The 21,052-nt window shown below is 43.1% G+C and overlaps 2 protein-coding genes across 2 annotated transcripts in view; one reads left to right on the top strand and one right to left on the bottom strand.

Moving 5' to 3' along the window:
• The window catches only part of PAK5 (p21 (RAC1) activated kinase 5), a 185,506-nt gene that overhangs the window by 25,433 nt on the left and 139,021 nt on the right, over nucleotides 1–21,052 (top strand). The gene's annotated exons all lie outside the window — the stretch shown is intronic.
• On the bottom strand, nucleotides 664–14,839 carry LOC128088090 (D-beta-hydroxybutyrate dehydrogenase, mitochondrial-like). The gene is made up of 4 exons (XM_052698316.1): nucleotides 14,307–14,839; nucleotides 7,072–7,224; nucleotides 4,408–4,538; nucleotides 664–1,668 (listed from the first exon to the last, which is right to left on the bottom strand). The coding sequence occupies exons 1-4, from the start codon at nucleotides 14,656–14,658 to the stop codon at nucleotides 1,321–1,323; spliced, it is 984 nt and encodes a 327-aa protein (XP_052554276.1). The 5' UTR covers nucleotides 14,659–14,839; the 3' UTR covers nucleotides 664–1,320.

Genomic DNA, 21,052 nt, shown 5'->3' with positions numbered 1-21,052 from the left:
ACTGTTCTACCACTGAGTGCTACTGGAAGAGGATCTGCAGCAGTCAGTCTGTTTGCTCATCTCCCCCATGCTCTTGACTCAGACCAACAAATTACCCACTATGAAAGAGAATTTTTTCAGAAATTAATCAAATCCAATAGGAAAGACTTCCCAGGTACAACTTGCAATTTATGGTTCAGACCAAAAATCTGACAATTACACAAAAACCTTTGGTTTGATATGGGAGACCTGGCACAGGGGAGGCTAATGCTTCATGCTGCTGCTCTGTATCTACCTTAGCTGGTCCCAATAATTCTGTGATCTTTGCTCCTGTGGGTAGAGGATTCTGAGCCACACCACAACCAAATCACGTTTAAAACTCCGAATGTCTAAATCAGAAATCTTTTCCACAGCAGGTAGTGGGCAAATGCTAATGTTGCCAGTGTGCTCAATTTCTGGCATAGAAGTAGGCAGGCTACTAAGGTTTTCCTGTTCATGCTAATAGACATTTATTTTTTTTCAATCAGACCTTAATTCCTATAATAATAGCAAAAACTGTGCTTCATGCTTAATATGTTCTTTCAAGCTAAAAGTTGCTACTGCATACTGATACCTATCGCCTGGGTCTCAGCTCTCTGAACAAGTTTTGGGTTAATGCACTGATTAATCCAGACATTAGATAAATAGAGTTTATTAGAATTTAATATTCAGTTATAAATGAAATGTGCTACTTATTTTTCATTGTCCATACACATATGCTTTGTTACACATTTATCCATAACACCAGAAAAAGTACTTACCCAAGCTACTGTTTCCACTGGTACAAACACAGCTTTATTACTCACGTAGCTCTTCCTAACTTTCTGAAGCCACTTATCTCCATTCAAAGTATTTCAAAGTCTGTTAGTCATGCCTAACTTTTCCATTAACCTCTTCCCATCACCTCTAATAAATTACTATTCAGGCTCCTACAAATAAGGTATTTTCACGTGTGTCATAATGATATCAGATATGCAGTTGCCCTTTAGGATATGCTCCATTTTGTCTCTGTCATGTCTCTAACGCCATAATGTGGTACTGCATCAGGGAAAGCTGCATTAAATTTCCTAGGCAATACCTAAAGCAGCATGAGTGGCCCTGTCTTTTTCCATGAGAGAAATACAATTGCTGGACAAATGTGTGATGTATTTCTCTGTGAACAAGGGACAGTTCTGAGTAAACAGACCCTCCAAAGTTTCTGTCAGTTAACTGATGTCATCATACAGTTTCTGGGGACACTACATGGAGCCCTTGCTTTACAGTTTAACAAATTGCCAAGTCACTGAACAGTATCAAAGTCAGCTATGCAAGTTTTACTTTACTCAGTGCATAAGACAAAACAGAATCCATCACAACAGTTGGGAATAAAGCACATACAAACACCAGTGCTTTTTCCTTCAGCTTTGCTACCATGTAACGTGCCTTGGGTGCAGGAGACATGAGAGCATCTACCATTGCATCTACAACCTCATTGCCATTTGTGCTTCCTTTGCTAAGAATGTTGTTGAAAAAGTCTGCCCGCTCCTGAACGTACTCCTTATTGTAAACTGCCTTTTCCTCTTCACTGAGTTCATTCCAGATTTCTTCGGCACTGACTGGTGGCTGAATTTTTGTAGATCGTGCATAATTTCCTGGCTGAATAATACAGACCTAAAAGCGAGATGTGAAACTTATCAAAGTGCAGTCAGTCATTCTGAATTCAGTTAAATACCATATGCAGTAAAACAGATACAAAGCTCTTTGTGAATAGATTTCTTCCAGAAAATGCAGCTTTGTGGAAATTTCAACCTTGAAAACTTTACTGAAATCAAGTATATTCCCATGAAACAGTAGCCATTGCAGAGGTGCTTTGTTCTGACTTCCTCACTTCACTCTGATTGTTATGTGTTCATGCCTTCACAGAATGCAATACTGCATCCTTGCTTTGTATAGAATGCTTAGTGGTGTCAATGTTTTGAGGCAAAGTTATGAGGCAAATAATTTTGGTATAACTTTGATGTCTCCAAAGTGGAATGCTTGCAATTTTTCTCTCAGTGGCAAATCTTACAGTTGGTTTTCCCCTAGTAGGGAATAATAAAAAGCGATGGGTACATCGATACAAGTTGAGAAAAGGCCAGAGGTGCTACTGCAAAGGTCTCACTGAATTAGCAGATTTCCAGATTTCTGTGCACACCAATTTAAATTCAAAGTGTACAAACTTTTTGCTGCTCAGCCTGTTTATTTTGCATGCATTATTCTGCTGTTCTGCTGACTTCTGGGGAATTTCAGAGCAAGCTTAGCGCTTCCAATGGAAGCTTTTCCCAGAATACCTCAGCTAGCAGCTGGCTCGTTAAAACTGTCTGTAGATGTGCAGCACTCAAAACTCCATGGCATTTAACTGACCTGATTTCTAAAGACTGTTAACACAACATGAAGAAAAATGGTGCTGAGCCATATGAAAGACTTGAGGATCTGACAAACATTCTTTGGAAATCCGTGTTAATTTGTAACCCTAATGCCCCCAGTCTGCCATCCAGCTCATCTGCCAGGGGCTACCACTGGTGCAGCAGCACTGCCACGTGCCAGCTTCTCAGCCTGCACAGCCACCAGTGCTCTGCAGCCTGCTGCTGGGGCTGTAGCAACCAGCAGGAAGGGGTGCAGGTAGCCTCCCTACTGCCCCAAGTCAGACTGCGTATCTGGGAATGTCTCATGCTGCCTTTGGTAGGTTTGCTGCAGGGCATCTTTCAGAACCCTTGCTTTAGATTCTTCAAAATTGCTTACTATTAGCCAAAGTAATGTCAGTAGTAACATTCATACATATATTTTAAAGAAAGGGTGTTCAAAAATTCATGTTTTGCAGCTATATGAAGTTGGTTAGGAGATACTAAACTTTTTCTTTTTCTTTTTTTTTTTTCTTCCCTGATTTTCTTTAGCCTTCTTTCCAAGTGGCAGACACACACTTTGTTTCCTGAAGGTAGCCAGCTTGCCTGGACAGAGTTAAACAGGACAGAGCCGTGGTGCCATCTGTTCCTTGCCACCTCTGAGAGAGGTTACCTCCTGAAGGCAAAAAGGGAGTAGCAGAGCAGGAGAGAGGAGCACTGAGAAGAGGAGGCTTATCTTCTGCAGGCTCCCTGCAGGGTAGATTCTGAAGCAAAGGCCAACCAGCACCATGCATACACTGAGAAGCAGAGACATAATTCTCATAGATACTCTGGAAGTGTTTGTCAGCCTGATCTACTGTACTGTGTGCTGAGGTTATTCCAGGGGTGGGGGAACAGTAAAAATCCTAGAACCACTACAGCAGTTAACCTGTTAAACTAAGCTCTTCCATCCATTTCAGATTATCCTCAGCTAATCAGTTCAAATCCTCATCGTGCTGTGTGGCATTAGGATGTGTGAAATCACTTGCATTTTATATTTATACAAGAGGGGCAGCTGATAGAAGCATAGCTGTAATTTCTTCTAACATGAGCTTATGAACAGTGCTCCAAGTCTGTGTATGTAAAAGAGTACACCAACATAAATTCTCTAGAGAATACTTTCAGTGTTTCAGAAGAGTATTTCAGCAGTAGAGTGACTCCAAGGAAAAAGCCCTGTGAAACTACTCCACAATCTAAACTTCAGGTCTGACCATCAGTGTTGCTTAGGTAAACACTAAGAGCACTCTTACAGCTTCTCTTAGGTCAAGAGAGTAAAAAAATATTCTGCATGAATATTGCCTCGTGCAGAGTAGCTATTCCCAGATATTGGGAGGAGCTTTTAAGCACTGATCTAAGAGAGAGAAGAGCTCTTTTGGTAGATGACAAGCCTTCATTTTTGATGCACAGCACTCAGACCTGGACTCTTTGCTCTTGCAGGTAAATCTGTGAAAGTTTCCATTGCTTTGCACTGTTAAAAGTTACTGTGAAAAGCATGGCACTGTTCAGGCAAGCCTGTCTCAGAAAGTTTTTTCACTATAGAGGATGTAAAGAAAGGGTGCAAGTTGCAGCAGTGTCACAGAGATGGCTTGCTACCCCAGATCTTCTAAGGGCTGCAACCACCACCCAGCTCTGCTGCCTGCTATTATTTCTAGCCCACTGATTAGCCACATAGGAGCCACTTCTCTCCAGGGAGAAGCTGTATCCATGGCTTCAGGGGAGCAGCTTTTATTGCCATCCCCTTTGTATGGATGTATGCAGCTTGCTTTGCATAAGATTAGACAGTATTTACCATTTGCCTGTTCTGGTTGCCTTGGCCACCCCCACCGTTGTCCTGTACTCTTTGTAGAAGCTACTTACTTCCATTCCTCTAAATGATGCATTTCAGCTCTGGAGGAAGTTTCAGGAGGGAGTTTTCTCTCTTTCTCATACAAAAAACAGTGTTTGAAATAGCAGGAAGTTTCACAGAGCAGCTATTTATTACATCACTTACCTGGACGCCAAACTTCTTCATTTCCAGTCTTAGAGCATCACAGAATTTTTCAATAGCTGCCTTGGTCATAGAATAAATGCCATTTCCCAGAGTAAAATAGGCAATGATGCTGGACATGAAAACAATGCGTCCTGAAAAGAAAACAGAGCAAATAACAAAACTTGTCACTCTTGATCTTTAAAATAGAATTGATTGCCCAGGCCTTCTGAATTGCAAGTCAAGTAGTATTTAGCACAATGTTGTTTTACAGTGCAACATGTAAAAGCTGTGCTGTGTAAACGTGCAGCCCTAGCAAAACTGTGCACTCAGCTCTGTAAAGCAGGTACCATCATCAAGCAGCTTCCTTCCATCTAGTGACACACTCTGGACCAGACGGGATGACAGATTCCCAATGTGCTGCTTATTCTGTTTGAGACAATTGACTCAGGTAACAGAAGATGAAAAAAGATGGAAGCAAAGAATTCCCTTAAGATCTTTAGCCTGAAAAATAGTAATAAAAGACTATGCTAGTAATAGGAAAAGGACTGCAGAGGACTGAAGTGAATGATTTTCTTTTTGATGACTACGTGACTACTAATATCATTTAAATGGCTATGCGACTACTAATACCATTTATTCTGTGCTAATGATATCTCTGCACTGAGTTCTAGCTTAAAACTGTGCATATAAACCCATAATTGTACAGGGACAAGCTTTACCAGAGAAAGGTGACTTGACAAAAGTCTTACACAGTGCATTCTTACACAGCTGTGCTGTGATTTCCACAATCTGTGCTGCCTTTTTTTCCTTTCGTAACTCTCACCGAGTGCATGCAGGCATGCATTAAATGCACAGAGTTCTGATTTGAGGCTTTGGGCTGTGGTCTCATTCCACTGTTTGTCAGCTTCCACCACTCAGTCACACCATATAGTAACAAATGTGTGTATGTAGTACATGTATGTGTAAACATATATTCATATCAGAGGTGAGAGAGATAATGTCCTCATAGCTAGCAATTTAGAAAACATTCCATCCCTATTGCTGCCACAGATGCAGAGAACACCTGGGCACCAGATCAGACCAAATGGTACAGGCTTTTGGGCTATCAAAAGGGTATCATGGGAATGCAGTGAAATCTGTCATTCTGGATTACGTTCCCTGCTTTCCTATGCAGTCAGTGTCTGGGTTAAGTCTCATATCCAGTAATGGCAGAATGACTACCAGCTTGCTGATCAAGGTGCTACGTCAGCTGGCCTCGCCATTGGGAAAAGTTATGTTGTTCCTCTCAGAATTAGATGCTCAGTACTTGTCTGAAGTGAAATACCCTCCTTTACGGTATTAATAATCTTGAAGCTCTTCTTGGACAGGTTGCTTATCCTGAAATGGCAGTAAACCTCTTTCACTGGGACACAGGTTCTGTGTAAGTGACTGTAGGATAACCTTTCCCTCCTTGGCCCACCAACTAAGCAATTTGGAGCATGCACCCAGAATGGGGGACACACTTTTTAAATTCTCTCTTTGCCTGAGGTAACTGAAACCCAGTTTTCCCAAGAGTTACCATGGAGCTTTAGAACATCATAGAGTTCTAGCAGAACGCAGGACATCAGAGAAAGAAATCAATGTCTCTTTGTGTAATGGCAATGTAACACATTTGCTGTTTCTCACTGTATATGCAATAACACATTCTCTTACAAAAACTTCCAGCTTGCAGTATTTAAAGGTTGCTTTTTTGTTCCATCAAAATATCAGCCAAAGGCAACCAAGCAGGAAGAAGCAAAGTAGGAAAAAAGAGGATGCTATTATCTTACCAGCATTTTGTGTAACAGTGATATCTGGGGATTCCATACAAGAGCTAGCCCTACCATGCTTGATGCTATACACACACAGTAGAGGGAATCCTTGCATTAAAGAGCTTACAACTGAAACAGACAAGCTCAGCAAAGCGAGGAGAAAGGAAAAGAGTGTCTTTGTTTCCCAAATGCAGATGGAGAAGGAACAAACTGCAGAGCAATTGAGACATTCTGCAATGCTGTAGAGAGCTATTCAAGCCATTTCTCATCAGAAGCAAGGGCAAAGTGCATGCATGTGGAGGTTCATGCTACAGCATTTATCCCATTAGATACCATGCATCTCTGTATGGCACTTTTACATACGTGGGGTTTCTCTGCCCAGAATCATAGAGAGGATCTTGTCAGGCCTGAAAGTGGAAGCTGGATGTCTCTAGTTCTCCTCTGTATGATCACTCTTCCTCTCCTAAATGCCACACAGTAAAACAGTAAAGCCTACATAAAAGAAGTTAAGCGGGAGTTTACTGGATCTTTGTCTAATGATTGTCAGTGCTTACAAAATGATGCCTGGGCTCCATAACCTACTGTAAGCATTTTTTTCACTCTGTTTTCAGCCAAATACTGAGATAATCCAGTGTTTGTAAATAGTTTTGATTTTTTTTTTGTTGTTTGTTTTTTGTTTTTTGTTTTTTCCTTGTCTATTGCAAAGACAGAATCGTCAAGGGTTCTTTTCCTCTTGGGATTTCACCATCTTCTTAGGATCATTCAGGCCACACAGAAGGAAGCTGTCATTTCAGTTCAGTGAAAGACAATTAAGGCTTCTTTTATAGGTGCTACATTACCTGATTATAGTAATCTAATTATTCTACGACTTCAAATAACAGTGGATTAGCATTACCCTTGTATTTCCTTAGCAGAGGAAGAAATGCCAGGGTTGTCCTGATGCTCCCAAGAAGATTCACATCCGCAAACTTCTCATATTTCTCCATTGACAGCCACCCCGTCTCACCAAATGTTGAAATTCCTGCATTGTTCACGAGCCCCCAAAAACCTGAAGGAGAGAAATACCTTAGCAAGCATCTTTTGCTGAAAAAAAAACACTCCATGGCAACCAAACAACACTAGTGAGCTGAGCCCTTGATAACAACTTTTCAGTTGCATTATCTTTTTGTCTTTCGCTTATAAATGTGGGCAAGTTTTGTTTAATGAAGGGATGTAATTCTGCCCACTATCTGGACAATGTAAGTCTCAGTGCTATTTAATAATCACTCACTTTATAGTCTCCTTAAGTTATTTATGAATAACACGATCTGGGAGACTACTTATTACTGCCAATGCAGTGTTTCATGATATTTTAATTACTTGAATCCCACTGTGAGCAATGAGCAGCTTTGTGAAAATTACATTAAGCAGTCTAAAGGCTAAGGGGTAATATTTTCAAAGAGCCTGACTAATTTAGGAGCCTATGTGTTTTTCAGGAGTTTGAGCATCAGTTCCTTCTGAAATCAGACACAGCTGGGCACACAGGCACAGCACTGGGTAAAATCCGTGGCTATGGTGTTTTCTGGATTTCTTACCCTTGGCCAGCTATATTCCCTCCTAACAATGGGACTCACTGTAGAAGCCCAGCCCCCTAAAATGCAATATGATTTCAGCATTTACAAGCAGATCTCTACAGGCAGCAGAGCTTGTTCTGACATAACTACACCAAGCCCTTTAGCCCAAAGCCACAGAACATTTCATGCAAGCATTGTGCAGCGCTCAGAACCTTGGTTGTTGGACATGCTTTTTGCTGAAGTGTGGCAGTGCTCGCAGATTAGAGCTGACATGCTGACTAAATGCTGATGAAACCATGCTGACTTGTTGTAGCCTACAGAGCACTTGTCTACAGATGTATGGTAAAGCAGTAAGTGAAAGCATTGCTGTATCTGTTCTCATACCCTAACTTAGAGTATCTCAAGGGTGACCAAGGGTGTAAATAACAAGTACTCAGGGTAAACTGAGAAATAACTAAGTTTGCAGCTTGTTTCTGCTGGCCTTTCTAGTTTTGCTGATGTATTTTTAAGAGATGTTATACATGTCTGTTTGAGGTAAATCATTGTATTCTGATGCCTTCTGCAAGATCTCCAGGTGTAGGTTTCTGTCAAGGTAGGGGGTAGCAGTGCTTCTTCTATCCCGTGTACAGAGAGGGGATGTGTGATGCCTCCTGTACTCATGCTGGAAAAGATGGGACCTTTGATTACCCTGATGGAAGTGCTGCAGAAACCCTTTTGTTCTTTTCTTTGTGAACTTCCCCAACAAAACTACTGTGATGGTTTCATTGTATCTCGGTCCTTCCACTGCTCTGCCAGGAACTGCTAATATAGGACTTCATTCACAGAAGTTAAAGCTGAAACAGACAGTTTTTAGAATTACTTTGGAAAGCAGAGCTCTGTGAGCATTTCTAATACATATATTCTGTTGTGCTACATAATGCAACTTGGTGCTTAAAGAAACAAAGTTGTTTCAGTCAATGTCTCATTTGCAGAGCAAAGCACTCAAAATCAGTAATTTACCACATAGAACTTAAATAATTCTGTCCTCCAAGGTGAATAGACCATCACGTAGGGGTCCATAACACAGCAGGCCTTGACACTGGACCTCTCTCATGACCATAGATACAGACTGTCTTCTGTCATACTCAATGTGCTTGTCCTTTGCATTGTCCCAGATGTTGGTAGGACAGAGGAGAGGAAATGGACCAAAAAATTAGCCCCTCAAATTTAGCATCCCACATATCCTTTTCCTTGCTGCTGCTCTGTTGTCCCAGATCTTTCCATTATTCTGTGGCTTGACTTCCATTCTTAAATGGAATTAACCCCATGGACTGGCTTCCTTGTGGAATGTTTTGCTGGATTAGAGTCCTTTAAGAGCTAACTGTCAACATTGGTATACTTGCATGTGATCTGATCTGCAGATGGGCTGAGTAGCTGCATAACCATCTGGTTAGGCTGCAGGTCTCTCTACTCAGGTTTATTTTTAAAGAAGCACAAGCCAAACTGAAGTCTGACATCACTGCCAAAGCTATTCCTTGATCTTTTCTAATTGAAACAAAAATGTCATTTTTGCTTTTGCCACTGCATCCAGCACAGCACAGCAAGAACACTTGCTCCATCCACGTACCCCAGAATTCATGAGGTCTTCAGAAATACAGCCGTTGGACTTGAAGCGATTCATTTTCTTTCTCTAAATACAGAATTTAATTTGCAAGGTAAATGTTTTCTCTTCAGCTGCTTGCCAGCTTTTCCTCCTGCACTTCAGGTGGTTTGTGGTAAGGCTAGCCCATGTGTGCAAACATGCAGTGTTTCTAGAATAAGAGCTCCTTCTTGCTTTTCAGTGGCCAGATCAAAGTCAAGGGAAAAAAAAATTGCTTGAGTTAAACTGAAACAGATTCTTTTGAGGAAAAGATTAAGTAGAATATAAAAAAAGACTGCTCAGAGTCAGCTCAAAGTATTTTATTTGCCCTCAAGTGAAACATACTGTTGCTCAGCAGAACATTCTGACATCTCCAAATGGGAGAATTTCTGAAGCATTCTACAAATCTTCTTGCCACTTCTTTTGGTTGAATCAATTTGCCAAATGCTACCCAAATAATGAGCAGTTTGTTATAGCCACATACCACTTTCTTTCAAAACAATGACTACCTCATGAAAAACAATAGCTTTGCAATCAGGTTGCTGGAATCAACTTTCATCTTCCTTTCCTGAAACACGTGAGGTAAGAATTAATGCAATAAGCCTGCATGCAAAATACTTTGTACATTTATTTAGACAAATGCAGCTCAGGGAACCTGAGAAATACAGTCTTAGGAGAGAAGTCTCCAAGAACCCTCCAGTGACACCAATGGCTGGGCTCCTCTCGCCTGTTCCTGGGTGCCTGATTCTGTATAGGGTTTCCCAAGTACAGCATGTCACATGCAGATAACAATCTGCTGGATCCTACACACGGAAGGGATCCCCAGTAGCAGTTCTCAGCACAGAATCAGACATGATTACAAAACTAGGGTCTAGCCAGATGCAGAGTACTTCCCGTGCTCAACAACAGGATTCCTGGGGAAAATCCAGGGGCTGTCTGCAATACAGAAACACAGTGGCCATAAGAAGCTCTGGGAAGATCTGTTGAAAGATTTCTGATCAGAATGGCAATGGCACGGTCCTTGGTAGAACTCGATGCGAATCTCTGATATCCAGAGCCGGTCAGTTCACTGCTTCCTTGAAGGACAGGGCACAAATGAGATTAAACAAAACAGCTGAAGGAGAGACATCACATTGCCTCGGAGTCCATGCAAGACATGTCAAAAAAAAAGCAGCTGATGATTTGATCTGGAGGGAAAATTGCTCAGACTGTTATAACAGAACTCAGTTCGGAGCACGGTTTAGGAAGAGGAGTGTGAGACTATACTACAGCAGGCAGGAGAGAAATAAACTGGTAAGCAGAAAAGAGATCTTCGCTGATCTCTGCTTTAAGAAAATGCATTCTGAGGACAAAGATTAAGAGAGATAGCAGAGGATGTAAAGAATCACTTTAGGAAACCTAACTTAAGATTAGTGAGGCTTTCAGGAGGACATTGGCTCTCAAATAACATCCCAGATAATTACTGATCAAAGCATGTTGGCCAAAAACACGTATCTAAAGTCTGTATTTAGACCCAAAAGATGCCTGATATTCTTTCCAGAAACTCTTCTTGAAGTTTTCTTCCTGTTCAAGTCAGTCAAGCTATGTGTTCACAAAACACACTTTTCTGTCTGTGTTCACATGTCTATGAAAGCACCCACACAGAGAAGATACCTAAATTCAACCAAATTTTCAAAACTCAAATGTGTGTTTTTGATTTCACTGATCTTTGGAGTTTCTTATTGAAATTGGGACTCTGCAAAAATGGCAGGCTCTTTCCTGAAGGATCCCAATAAAGGAAACTAGCCAAATGGACTAGAGTGTGATGCCAGCTTCCCACTGAAAAATGCAAAGAGGGAGCAAACCAGTCTGCTTGAGGGAAATGTAGGGTGTCCATCGTAACAGGTCAACTGAGAGTCTTGAGTTTCAGATTCATACCTTCTAGAGTCACCATCCATTCCTCCAAATGTCATGCTGTGGTTGTCTTCATAGTAAGAATAAATCTACTTGTGTATGATGTCTGGGCTAAACTATGGTACCAGGGGCATACTGCAAGGACTCTACAAACAGGAAATCTTAGTTTGTGGAGGATAGTGTATGATAACCTAGTAGTGAGAGGTAGTACCAAAATGAATATCCTTCTCTTCCACAATGCCATCTACTCAGAACAGGAAAGGATGAGAAATGAGGTTTTGAATAGAAGAAAATTAAAAAAAAAAAATACTGGTGTTTCTGTAGGTACTGGGAGAGTTAGCAAACCATCAAACTGTTTAACTGCTTTCTCACTGTTTTGGTACATCTTCTAAAGTTTTAGTTGGAAATGGATTGCATTAAACCTAGAGGTAGATGAAGTTATTCCTTTCTGAGCATTTTTGAATGATACGGGAGTATTTTAGTGATCTAAACATAGATCCTAGCATGCCAATGTGACATATTTAAAATCTTTTTTGCTTGAACAGGACTGACTGTAGTAAAGAAAAGAGAGGGAACAGTCCCTAAACAAATCCTAGTGACTCTGGGGACAAAGGCTTCTCTCTCAGTTTCTACAGGGATTCTTTGAGTAGAATTACCCCAGGCTGGGGAAGGCAGAAGCAGCAGAGTTCAGCAGGATTTACAAGCTAGAAGGTATACAGAGCACTTGCAGTAACTGTTCTAAAGGTGAATGCTTTCATAGCTTTTAAAATAAGCTAATCTAGGTTTCACTGTTGTTGTAAATCACACTGATTTACCTTCAGCACCACTCACTACATTTCTGCATCTGTTGGTACAGTTTGTGCAAAAACAAAAAGCAGGTTTTTTTTGCTGACAGATGCCTATTTAAGACAGTCTACTGGACTCACCATCTACTCTTTGTTCTCCCTCCTGCAAATACTTGACACATACTTGATTTTCAGCATGGTTAGTCTCATGCTGCAGGCCCCTAGATGCTCCACAATCCACTAGGGAAAACTCACTGCACAGTTCTTTCTCCAGTGGGACATTAAGGCACACCCTTTGCTGCTCACCCTTTGGGAACCGCTGGGCAGCAGGTGAAGTGTTCACAGCAGCACATTTTTCTCTCTTTCTAGGTAATTTCAGAACATAAATGAAATGGTGCAGAGTTCTCTTTACAGTGCAAAAAAAAACAACAATCCACATTAAAAACAATCTTTGGCCCGAATGTAAATAAATTATTGTCTTTATCAAATAAAATGGTTCACTTAAGAGTTAACCTGAACTGTTACACTGAAACTACTTTTATAAACTACCAAAGGAAATATATTTATTTTTAGAGGTGCCAAGAAGGAACGCTCCTTCTGAAATATTTTGCACAAGACTCTATATAAGTAGTGTGTCCTCATAGTTTCATTACATTGGAGATAAAAATATTTTATAATTGTATTTTATAAATTATGAAGACAACTTGTGGCATTTGCTCCATTAACACCAGGTTTTAAAACATCTCCTTTGCTCCTTCTTGTTTAATAAATGTAGGAAGATTACTTGATAGTTGGGAGTTTTCCCAAATAGCATGTTCTATCTGCTCCTATGAAATTACATTTTCTTTTTTGCCTTTGCAACACAACCCTTATGCTGCTGCAGCCCAAAAGCAACAGAAAAATATGTCATGAATGCTGTGCTTTGTGCATACATGCCCAGTGCTGCATTTTGGGTCTAAGGGCCCGACTGAAAAGCCCTGTCTGCATACGCAGCACACAGTATCTGCATTTCAACACCAACTGTGCTCAAGTGTCCCCTTCCGCAAGAAGTAGTGAGATCTGCCTCGATCTGAAGGCATGTCCACATGCCTACAAGCAGCAGGGGTAACCAGTAAGTTCATGCTGAGCTGCGGACTCAAGACTCTGTATGTCTGCATGAACACAACCGCCGCATGAACCACCAGAATTACAGGATAAATTAACTTATCTGTAACCCAGAGTTTCAGGTGACCCAGTCCTTGTGCCCCATCTGGCCTGTAAGAGCTTTTGTGGGTCATCTGTGATGTGCCTGCAGCTTGGGAAAGAGCCTGAGAGAGGAAGGCTCTGCCTCTTAATCAGATAAGGTCAAGATCAACCATAAATACATGGACTTAATGAACAGCACTGAGGCTTTTTCTTACTTCTCTTCCCATTTCATCCCCTTCCCAAGGTGCTAATGAATGAGGCAGACAAAGGTTTCGTATGTGAAGCTACTTCTGCATGCTTTATTCTCTGCTATGAGCAAGAACTGTCGGTCTGTAACTGAGGGAGTCGTTTGAGCTGAGGATGTGTGTGCTGAGCCACGTGCATCCCTCAGCAGTACACTGGCTTCTTCTGCCTGGCAGCCCTAACTATGAAAAAATGTAAATGTGGCCCTTCTGCTCTGACCCTCACAGCTTTTGAGGTGATGAACTGGGCTTTATGCTGCCTGCAGTTACTGTGCCATTTAGACTCTGTCCATTTTCTCTGGAGCATGCTCCCTGTAGGGTGTACGACTGCCAGATTTCCTTCTAAATGACCCTTCTGTGAACTAGCTTATCAAACCCCAACTTGCACTGAGAGGCGACAGGCACAGCAGCTGTCTTCTGCATTTCTTTATTCCCTCTCTCACAAAACATGCTTAGAAATCTCTCCCTTCCCTGCTGCCTCCTGTGCATGCACGCGTTTCGTTTCCAGCTCTGTTTGCAGACACCTGCAGAGGGTTTCCAGGCGCAGCCCCGCCGCCGGCGGTGTCCTCAGCTGCCGCACAAGGGGCGCGCACCCACCTCTCACCCACGTGTGCGTGCTTCGGTATCGTCTGGGGCTGCGGCCTCCAGCTTGTGTGCCGCTTAACAAGGGGCACTTTTGCGTTTTTTTTTAACGCAAACCGTTGTTATTACCGCTAGTAGTAACTGCAGTTAGCACCGCTCATAGGCGCGCTCCCCACAGCCGCTCGATGCCCTCCGGCCTGCCGCCCCTCCCGCCACCCGATGGAGGCCGCCCGCCGGCCACGGAGCGGGGCTCCCGCCGCGCCGCCGCTCACCTCGCTCGGGCAGGTGGCTGAGCACCAGCTCCTTGGCGGCCAGCACGTCGCGTCCGCGAGTGACATCGAGCCGCAGGACGCGCATCCGCCCGGCGTCCGCCGCCGCCTCCCGCTGCAGCCGCCGCGCCCCCTCCCCGCGGGGGCAGAGGCAACCGGCGAACACGGTGAAGCCGAGGCGGTGCAGGCGCAGCGCCAGCAGGTGCCCGAAGCCGCTGTCGCAGCCGGTGATGAGCACGGCCCGGCCGGCCGGTTCCAGTGCGACCGCCTCCCGCCGCCAACGGCGCGCCAGCAGCAGCAGCAGCGGCGGCAGAGGCAGCAGCAGCAGCAGCAGGAGAGGGGCCGCGGCCCACATGCCGCCCCGCCGCCGCGCCGTGCGGACCTGCGGAGCTGGAGGGCGGTGGCCGGCCCCCGCTACCCCTCCCCGGTGGCCACGGGCACCGCCCCTGCCGACCCGCGGCCCGGGGAAGCCCGGCGATTGGCGATGCGACCTGCTGAGCTGCGCGCCCGCCACCCGCCGCGGGAGGACGGCAAATTCCCCACCCCTGGCTTCCTGCTTGCTTTAAGGTAGCGCATTGCCCGAGTCAGAAGCGAGTTGGATTGTGGCGAGTGGTAACCTGGCTTGTCTCAGAAATAGTGCAGCCAGCAGCAGCGGGGAGGTAATTGTCCCTCTGTACTGCACCGGTGAGGCCACATCTTTAGTACTTTGTTTGGTTTTGGGTCCCACTCTGCATAGGAAGACACTGAGGCCCTGGAGTGTCCAGAGAAGGGGAGCTGTGAAGGATCTGGAGCACAAGTCTTGTGGGGAGCAACTGAGGGAACTGGGGTTGTTCATTCTGGAGAAGAGGATGGACAGGGAAGACATTATTGCTCTCTACAACTGCCTGAAAGAAGGTTGTGGTGAGGTGTGGGTCAGCCTCATCTCCCAGGTAACAGTGATGGGGTGAGAGGTAATGGCCTTAAGTTGCACCAGAGGAGGTTCAGGTTGGATATTAGAGAAAATTTCTTCTTTGGAAAAGTGGTAGTGCATTGGAATAGGCTGTCCAAAGTGGTGGTGGAGTCACCATCCCTGGAGATGTTCAAGAAACTTAGGCACTGAGAGACACGGTTTTGTGGTGAGTGGTTGGACCAGATGATCCTAGAGGTCTTTTCCAATCTTAACAATACTGTGATTCTGTTAATCCCAGAGCAAAGCTACCATGGACAGCTCAGCTTCTCCCCTTGATTTCCATCACTGCAGAAGACTTTGGTCTTAGGTCATGAAATGAAAGCATCTTGAGTATCTCAAGATCCATGAGATGGGAATTTTTAATCCATTTTCTGTATTATGCTATAGCTATTATCTTAAATGGCCCATGTCTGTGCCTCCTATGCTGTGTCAGATGCCTGTAGGTACTTCTTGGTGGAGTCTCTGTTTCTGTTTTCTGCAGGCTGAAAGGACAGTTATACAATGCTGAACAAAGGTCTCTGAGTACTGACTACGGGAGTCATTTGATTAAGCAGTGGTTTCTCTGCTCTTTCTTTCATCTGAGAAAGTCTCCAAGCAGCTGGTGGAAGGGGCAGACTCCTGTGACATGGTGGAAATGACATGGTGGAAAGAACCAGATGCCTTCATTAATTGTGATCTAAGTTGATGTGTAAAACTACAAAGGAGGCAGAGTCGTTCTTTGATATATAGACACTAACAGAAGAACGACTGGGCTTAACAAAGATGTTCCTATATATTTGCCTGATTTGGATCCCTGTAGCTCCAAAATTAGCTTTGTCCATGTTTAGTAGTTTGTCTTAAGCAGGCCCTGTATCTGGCTGTAACTGAGGTGTTCTAGAGTTGGTAGAGCTGTTCTCAAGTGTCCAAAAACAGCACTTGTCCCTGGAATCGGCTATTTTATGTTTGTGTTGGGATCTCTTTGCACTAATATGGAGTGTTTTAATGACACATTCTAAGGAAGAAAGGAATAATTATTGTTTAAATCTCTTTTCCATGGGCCGCACCATTCATGTTTCTTTATTCTTGTCAGCTGTTAATCTGCATATATTTGCTTAGACTTTAAATTGTTCTGTGCTCTCTTCTGCACTGTTCAAGTCCCCAGTAGGCATTGCATAATAGGACTTAGAGCCTCAAGTGTCTCGGAAAGCCACAAGGAAGGGGGTGGAATGGTTAAACTCAAGATGTCTAGATACCATCCTCAGTGATGCTGATAGTGCTCCAGCACACTAGGAGATGCTGCCCTTTTTTAGCTTTCAGAAAATCACTTGTTCTTCCGTAACTCTGAGTCACAAAGCATTGTTTTTACATTAAAGAAATATTATGCAACCCTCAAAATCATGAGAGTTGATAACCATCTGTCCTCCTGCCAGTTTCCCTGTCTGGTTCCCTGCAGCATAAAAAGATGGAGAGGTGTTCCAGATTCACCTCCTCTATGCCTCCTACTCAGCTCTCTTTTGCATCTGCCAGCCTCTGCTCTCACAGCTTTCTTGTCCTGCTAGTAACACAAAGATCACAGGCAATGCCAAAAGCAATCTGCTGGAGAATAAAAGGTAACCCTACTAACCCCTCAATTTTATTCTACTTCTATTCCAAATAAATTTCAAAAGATATTAAAAAGGTGGCACCCAAATATGACATGATCTTATCTGAGAACAGGAGCAGTCAGAATAAATATCAGAGCAACAGAATAATTTAGCTTGAGACTTGTGGGTTAGAACTGTAAGAAGCTATCCTTCACATTTAGAAACAACATCTTGAATGCACAGTCCAGTAAATGTGGGCAAGTTTACATACGGATCATTGATGGTGGAGTTTCACTATTTGTTGGAACGCTTTCTCTCTGGATGTATATTATTCTATTCCTAACTCAAAATGCATGTACTCCACATATATTTGCACGTAGGTTAATATTCAGACTGAATTAATAACTCTGTGTTTTGTATGGTATCTGAAATCCCCCTTCTTTCTTTTAAAACTCATTTAAAATAAGAACTGTATGATTTCATATTCTTCTTCATACGTCCTGTCTCATCCGTAACACAGAGTGGTTGTAGTTTTCCTGCAGCAAGTTAAAGAAAGATCAGGAAGGAGAAGGTGGGGAAGCGGAAGATGCTTAGAGGCTGGTTACTGGTCAGAGCCTGAACAAGCTGCACTGAGAACACACCCAGCTGTCTTCCTGGGAACAGCTACTTGTTAATTTGTGCCTAAAGATTTCCTCTAGGGCACCCCGCAAGTTTCACAGTTAGTGCGGTTAGAGAACTGAACAGGAAGCTTCCCAGGGACATCCAAATCCTTCTCGTGTGGCTAAAGGGACTTCTAGATATTCCAAAGTGCTGCGCATCACAGTGGTTGCCCTTCTTCCACGTCTTGGAAAATCATACTGCTTTCACAAGTGCCTAACTGTGGATTAAAGCATTTATGATTAGTTTCTTCTGGAAAAAGTACTGCTCAGACATTACTAATTCTATTACTTATTGTTCTGAAACAAATCAGATGGCAAAAAAACGATACTGTAGTTTTTATGTTGAGCAGGAGAGTGTTGTGGTGTTGTCCTTACCTGCAGAACACAGATGGAATTTCTAATGGGCTGTCAGTTTGTTCTCATGCAATGGTTGGAACAGAAACTGGTGAAGGAAAGCTGGGATGGGCTGTTTTCCTCTGGTGTACCCCTGGACTTCCAGCTTCATCTTCAGGGGTGGAGGAGCTGTGCTTTACCGAGTTCCTGTGCAAAGTGACGGTGGCTGGAGGAAACAGAGCTTGCTAGAGAACATAGAAGACAGCTACTGGAAGAAAGGCAGACATGAAGAAAGGGACAGTGCCCTTCGTACCCCACTTTTTTGCCTATTCTTGTGTCTACTCACCTCTGTTTATTTTACTCTCTCGTTCTAGTTTCTTCAGCCCTGTCTCACTCCAATTATAGGAGGTAGGGAGAGAAAGTTCTTTAATATTTGTGTACCCAATGGCAAGATTAAGACACAGCAAGTCAGATATTTGCCTGACCAGTTTATTACAAACCTAGTCACTAAGGAAGATGGGGAAGGGAAGATGGGTGATAGAAAAGAAAGAGGAAATAAAAGCAAGGAGTCTTTGTAGAAAGCAAGAGGGAGAGAGTCAGCACCGGGATTCCAGCATTGCTCGTAGTTTAGCTGTTGATCTTCACTAGTGATGGGTTGGTGGAGGTTTTGTTCAGTTGACAACCACTGGCAACAATACAAACTTTGTAAGTCCAAAGTGGTCAAGTCAGCTCCTTTTGGAGTGTCAGCTTCTGGCTTTTGGATCTCAGCAGGAACTCCTTTGTTCCCATCTTCCAGGCCTTGCAAACTTAAATCAGCAGAAGAGAGGAAGCAAGGAGATGCCAAATTGTATCCTGTCTTCACAGGATACAGTGGTATCATCTCCCAGTCTCCCATATCAAGCTGGAGTTGTTTGCTCTCAGGCCAAGTCCTCAGTCAGTTAACCCTCCTGCGCACTCCCTTTTGTAGGCATACATCTTCAAAGAAATGCTTTCAAATGTAAAATTGTCCACAAAGTTATGTTGATCACCACGGGTGATATCCACCACTTGCCTCCTTGGTAAGTCAGAGCCTTATTGCAAAAAATGCCTCAGAAAGTGAGCTTGGAGTCAAAAAAACAAGGGTTCAGACAAACTCCTCCTTTGTTTCCCTCTCTTCTCAGTCGTTGCAAATTGGAGCTGACTCAAGATCTGCCATCTGTCATGCTCAGTGGTACCCACTCTCAGCGGTGGGTAGAAAGAGTAATGATATTTGATGTCTTTCTTACAGCCTTTCTCCAGTGTTGTGTGGAATTCATTATTATTTTTCCTTTCTGAAGCAAATACGCCTCTGATGCCTCTCCAGGTAACTGCAGAGCCACCTATGGTTTCACAGGAGGCACTGTCGGTGTGAAATGTCTCCATCACAGCTTCAGAAAAATGCTGAGAATGTGACCAACTGCCTCCTAAAAGCTCCACGCAGCCAAGCAAGTCTAGAAAATGGCAAACACGCTCCCCTCTTTTGTTTAACATTCTTATGCTTTTGAAGCTAATGTCATGATTTCCAGAGTGCAGGATCAGGATTTGTGGCCAGCAGGAGGTGACTGCAGTGCGCCCCTTTCATCATCAACGTGACACTTCTCTTTGCTATCATTGTGTCTTATTGGCTCAGAGTCCTGACCTTTTTGCTCATTTTCTGGCTGTTGTACAAGGAATAGCATAGCATGCTCTGGACAATAGGTAGGATTTCTTAATATTAATACCCTGAAAATAATGCTTATCTAACTGAAAGAAGCATTAAACTAATTAAGTCATTAACTCATCCTGACCATAAAAGTTTACATTCCTGCCTTCTAATGCTTAACACACAACTACTTGCTTCAACTGTCTGAAAAGCTGAAATCAAGCCTGCCTCTGCAGGCAAGAGTTTCGGAACTGGAAAAACTGGCTTTCCAGGAAGAAGATTAAAACAGTGTATTTTTGGTGCAGTTAGACAGCTGAAGACATTCTGAACAGTAACGCTTGCAGTTTTTAGAGCTGACAAGCTGTGCGTCCTAGTTCAGGGCTCAGCCAGAGAACGCTCAGCTATAGTGTCAAAGGAAGAGAGGCTGTCATTGCATGTAATTAGATAGCAGCAGTTGCATGTGGGCTGTGCTTGGGGAATATCAAGTCTTTGAAGACTAAGCAGGATGGCTGGTTCTGTATAATGTGATGAGCTGTATTAAAATCTTATTGCACAGTTTTATAAACCCTGGATTCAGTTGATAGAACAGATTTAGGATGCCACGTGTATTACTCAGCGTGACACAAAAAGGAGATTGCTTCAATTTTAAAAAACAAGACTGGAATATCCCTCTGCATGAAATATTTTCAAATACCTGTCACCAGTACAACATCCAGTCTATTCCAGAGATTCATTTTTCCATTTGCTAGAAGTAATTAAGTCCCTAGCATTCAGTACTTTCTGACAGGACGGGATTGGTAGCCAACAAACAAACAAACAAAAAGAGGGGGAGGGTAGGGTAATTCACACAGGAGCAGGAAAATCTGCTTTCTCCCCTAACTTGAAATGACCAATCCTTTTTGAACTGAAACTGCCCTGGCTCAGGGATGTATGTGCCATGGTTCATCGGGTGTACGCTGTGCACAGACATCATGAGAAGTGAGCAGGCACCCTATAATTTGAATTATATTAGTCCAGAAAGAAGCAAACAAAAAATGAATTTTGTTGTGTCTCATTTCTAACACGCAAGACAAATTTTGGATGATTCTGACTTGAAAATGCTACCGCAAAATGAGTAAAAGTGCTCAAACTGGTCCTCCCTGCAGTCCAGTGCCCACTTCCACCATGGAATGATTAGTGCAGCATAGCAAATGGAGAGCTTCAGGTGGAGGTAAGGGTAAGGATGAGGGAAGGTCGGGTTTCCTTCTCTTTCTGTTGACAGGACGTAGAAAGGTGTGAAATCAAATCAGGTTTCTCCATCGCTTTGCCTTAGCTACATATTGTGAACATAGATTTGTCAGATAAACTGTTTTGAAGCTGAAGATTACTGAAAAAGAATCAAAACATGAAATTAGGATTTACTGTGGTTGAAAGTTAATTCAGTTTGAGAAAGGGTATGTGCTGGAACACAACAGCTTTTACAGAGCACCTCAACGTGATGAAAAGCCTTTGTGTTGTTGGACAGCTGCGAGATTGCAGTGATGTTCAGGTAGATAGCAGATCTGTTTAATGAAGATAAATTGATCCAGCAAAGGTGTTAGCAAATT

This window comes from Tympanuchus pallidicinctus, unplaced genomic scaffold (assembly GCF_026119805.1).
Source record: "Tympanuchus pallidicinctus isolate F22 unplaced genomic scaffold, pur_lepc_1.0 scaffold1, whole genome shotgun sequence".
Lineage (NCBI taxonomy): Eukaryota > Metazoa > Chordata > Aves > Galliformes > Phasianidae > Tympanuchus > Tympanuchus pallidicinctus.
The sequence above is the reverse complement of the archived record's forward strand: the minus strand, read 5'-3'. Positions and strand labels throughout refer to the sequence as shown.

Excerpts from the sequence above, each read along its gene's own strand:
- LOC128088090 (XM_052698316.1), bottom strand. The coding sequence starts at position 14,658 with ATGTGGGCCGCGGCCCCTCTCCTGCTGCTGCTGCTGCTGCCTCTGCCG. Across the intron at positions 7,225-14,306 it reads CAGCCACCTGCCCGAGCGAG|GTTTTTGGGGGCTCGTGAAC; the intron begins GTGAGCGGCGGC and ends TCTCTCCTTCAG. Across the intron at positions 1,669-4,407 it reads TGAAGAAGTTTGGCGTCCAG|GTCTGTATTATTCAGCCAGG; the intron begins GTAAGTGATGTA and ends TCTCGCTTTTAG.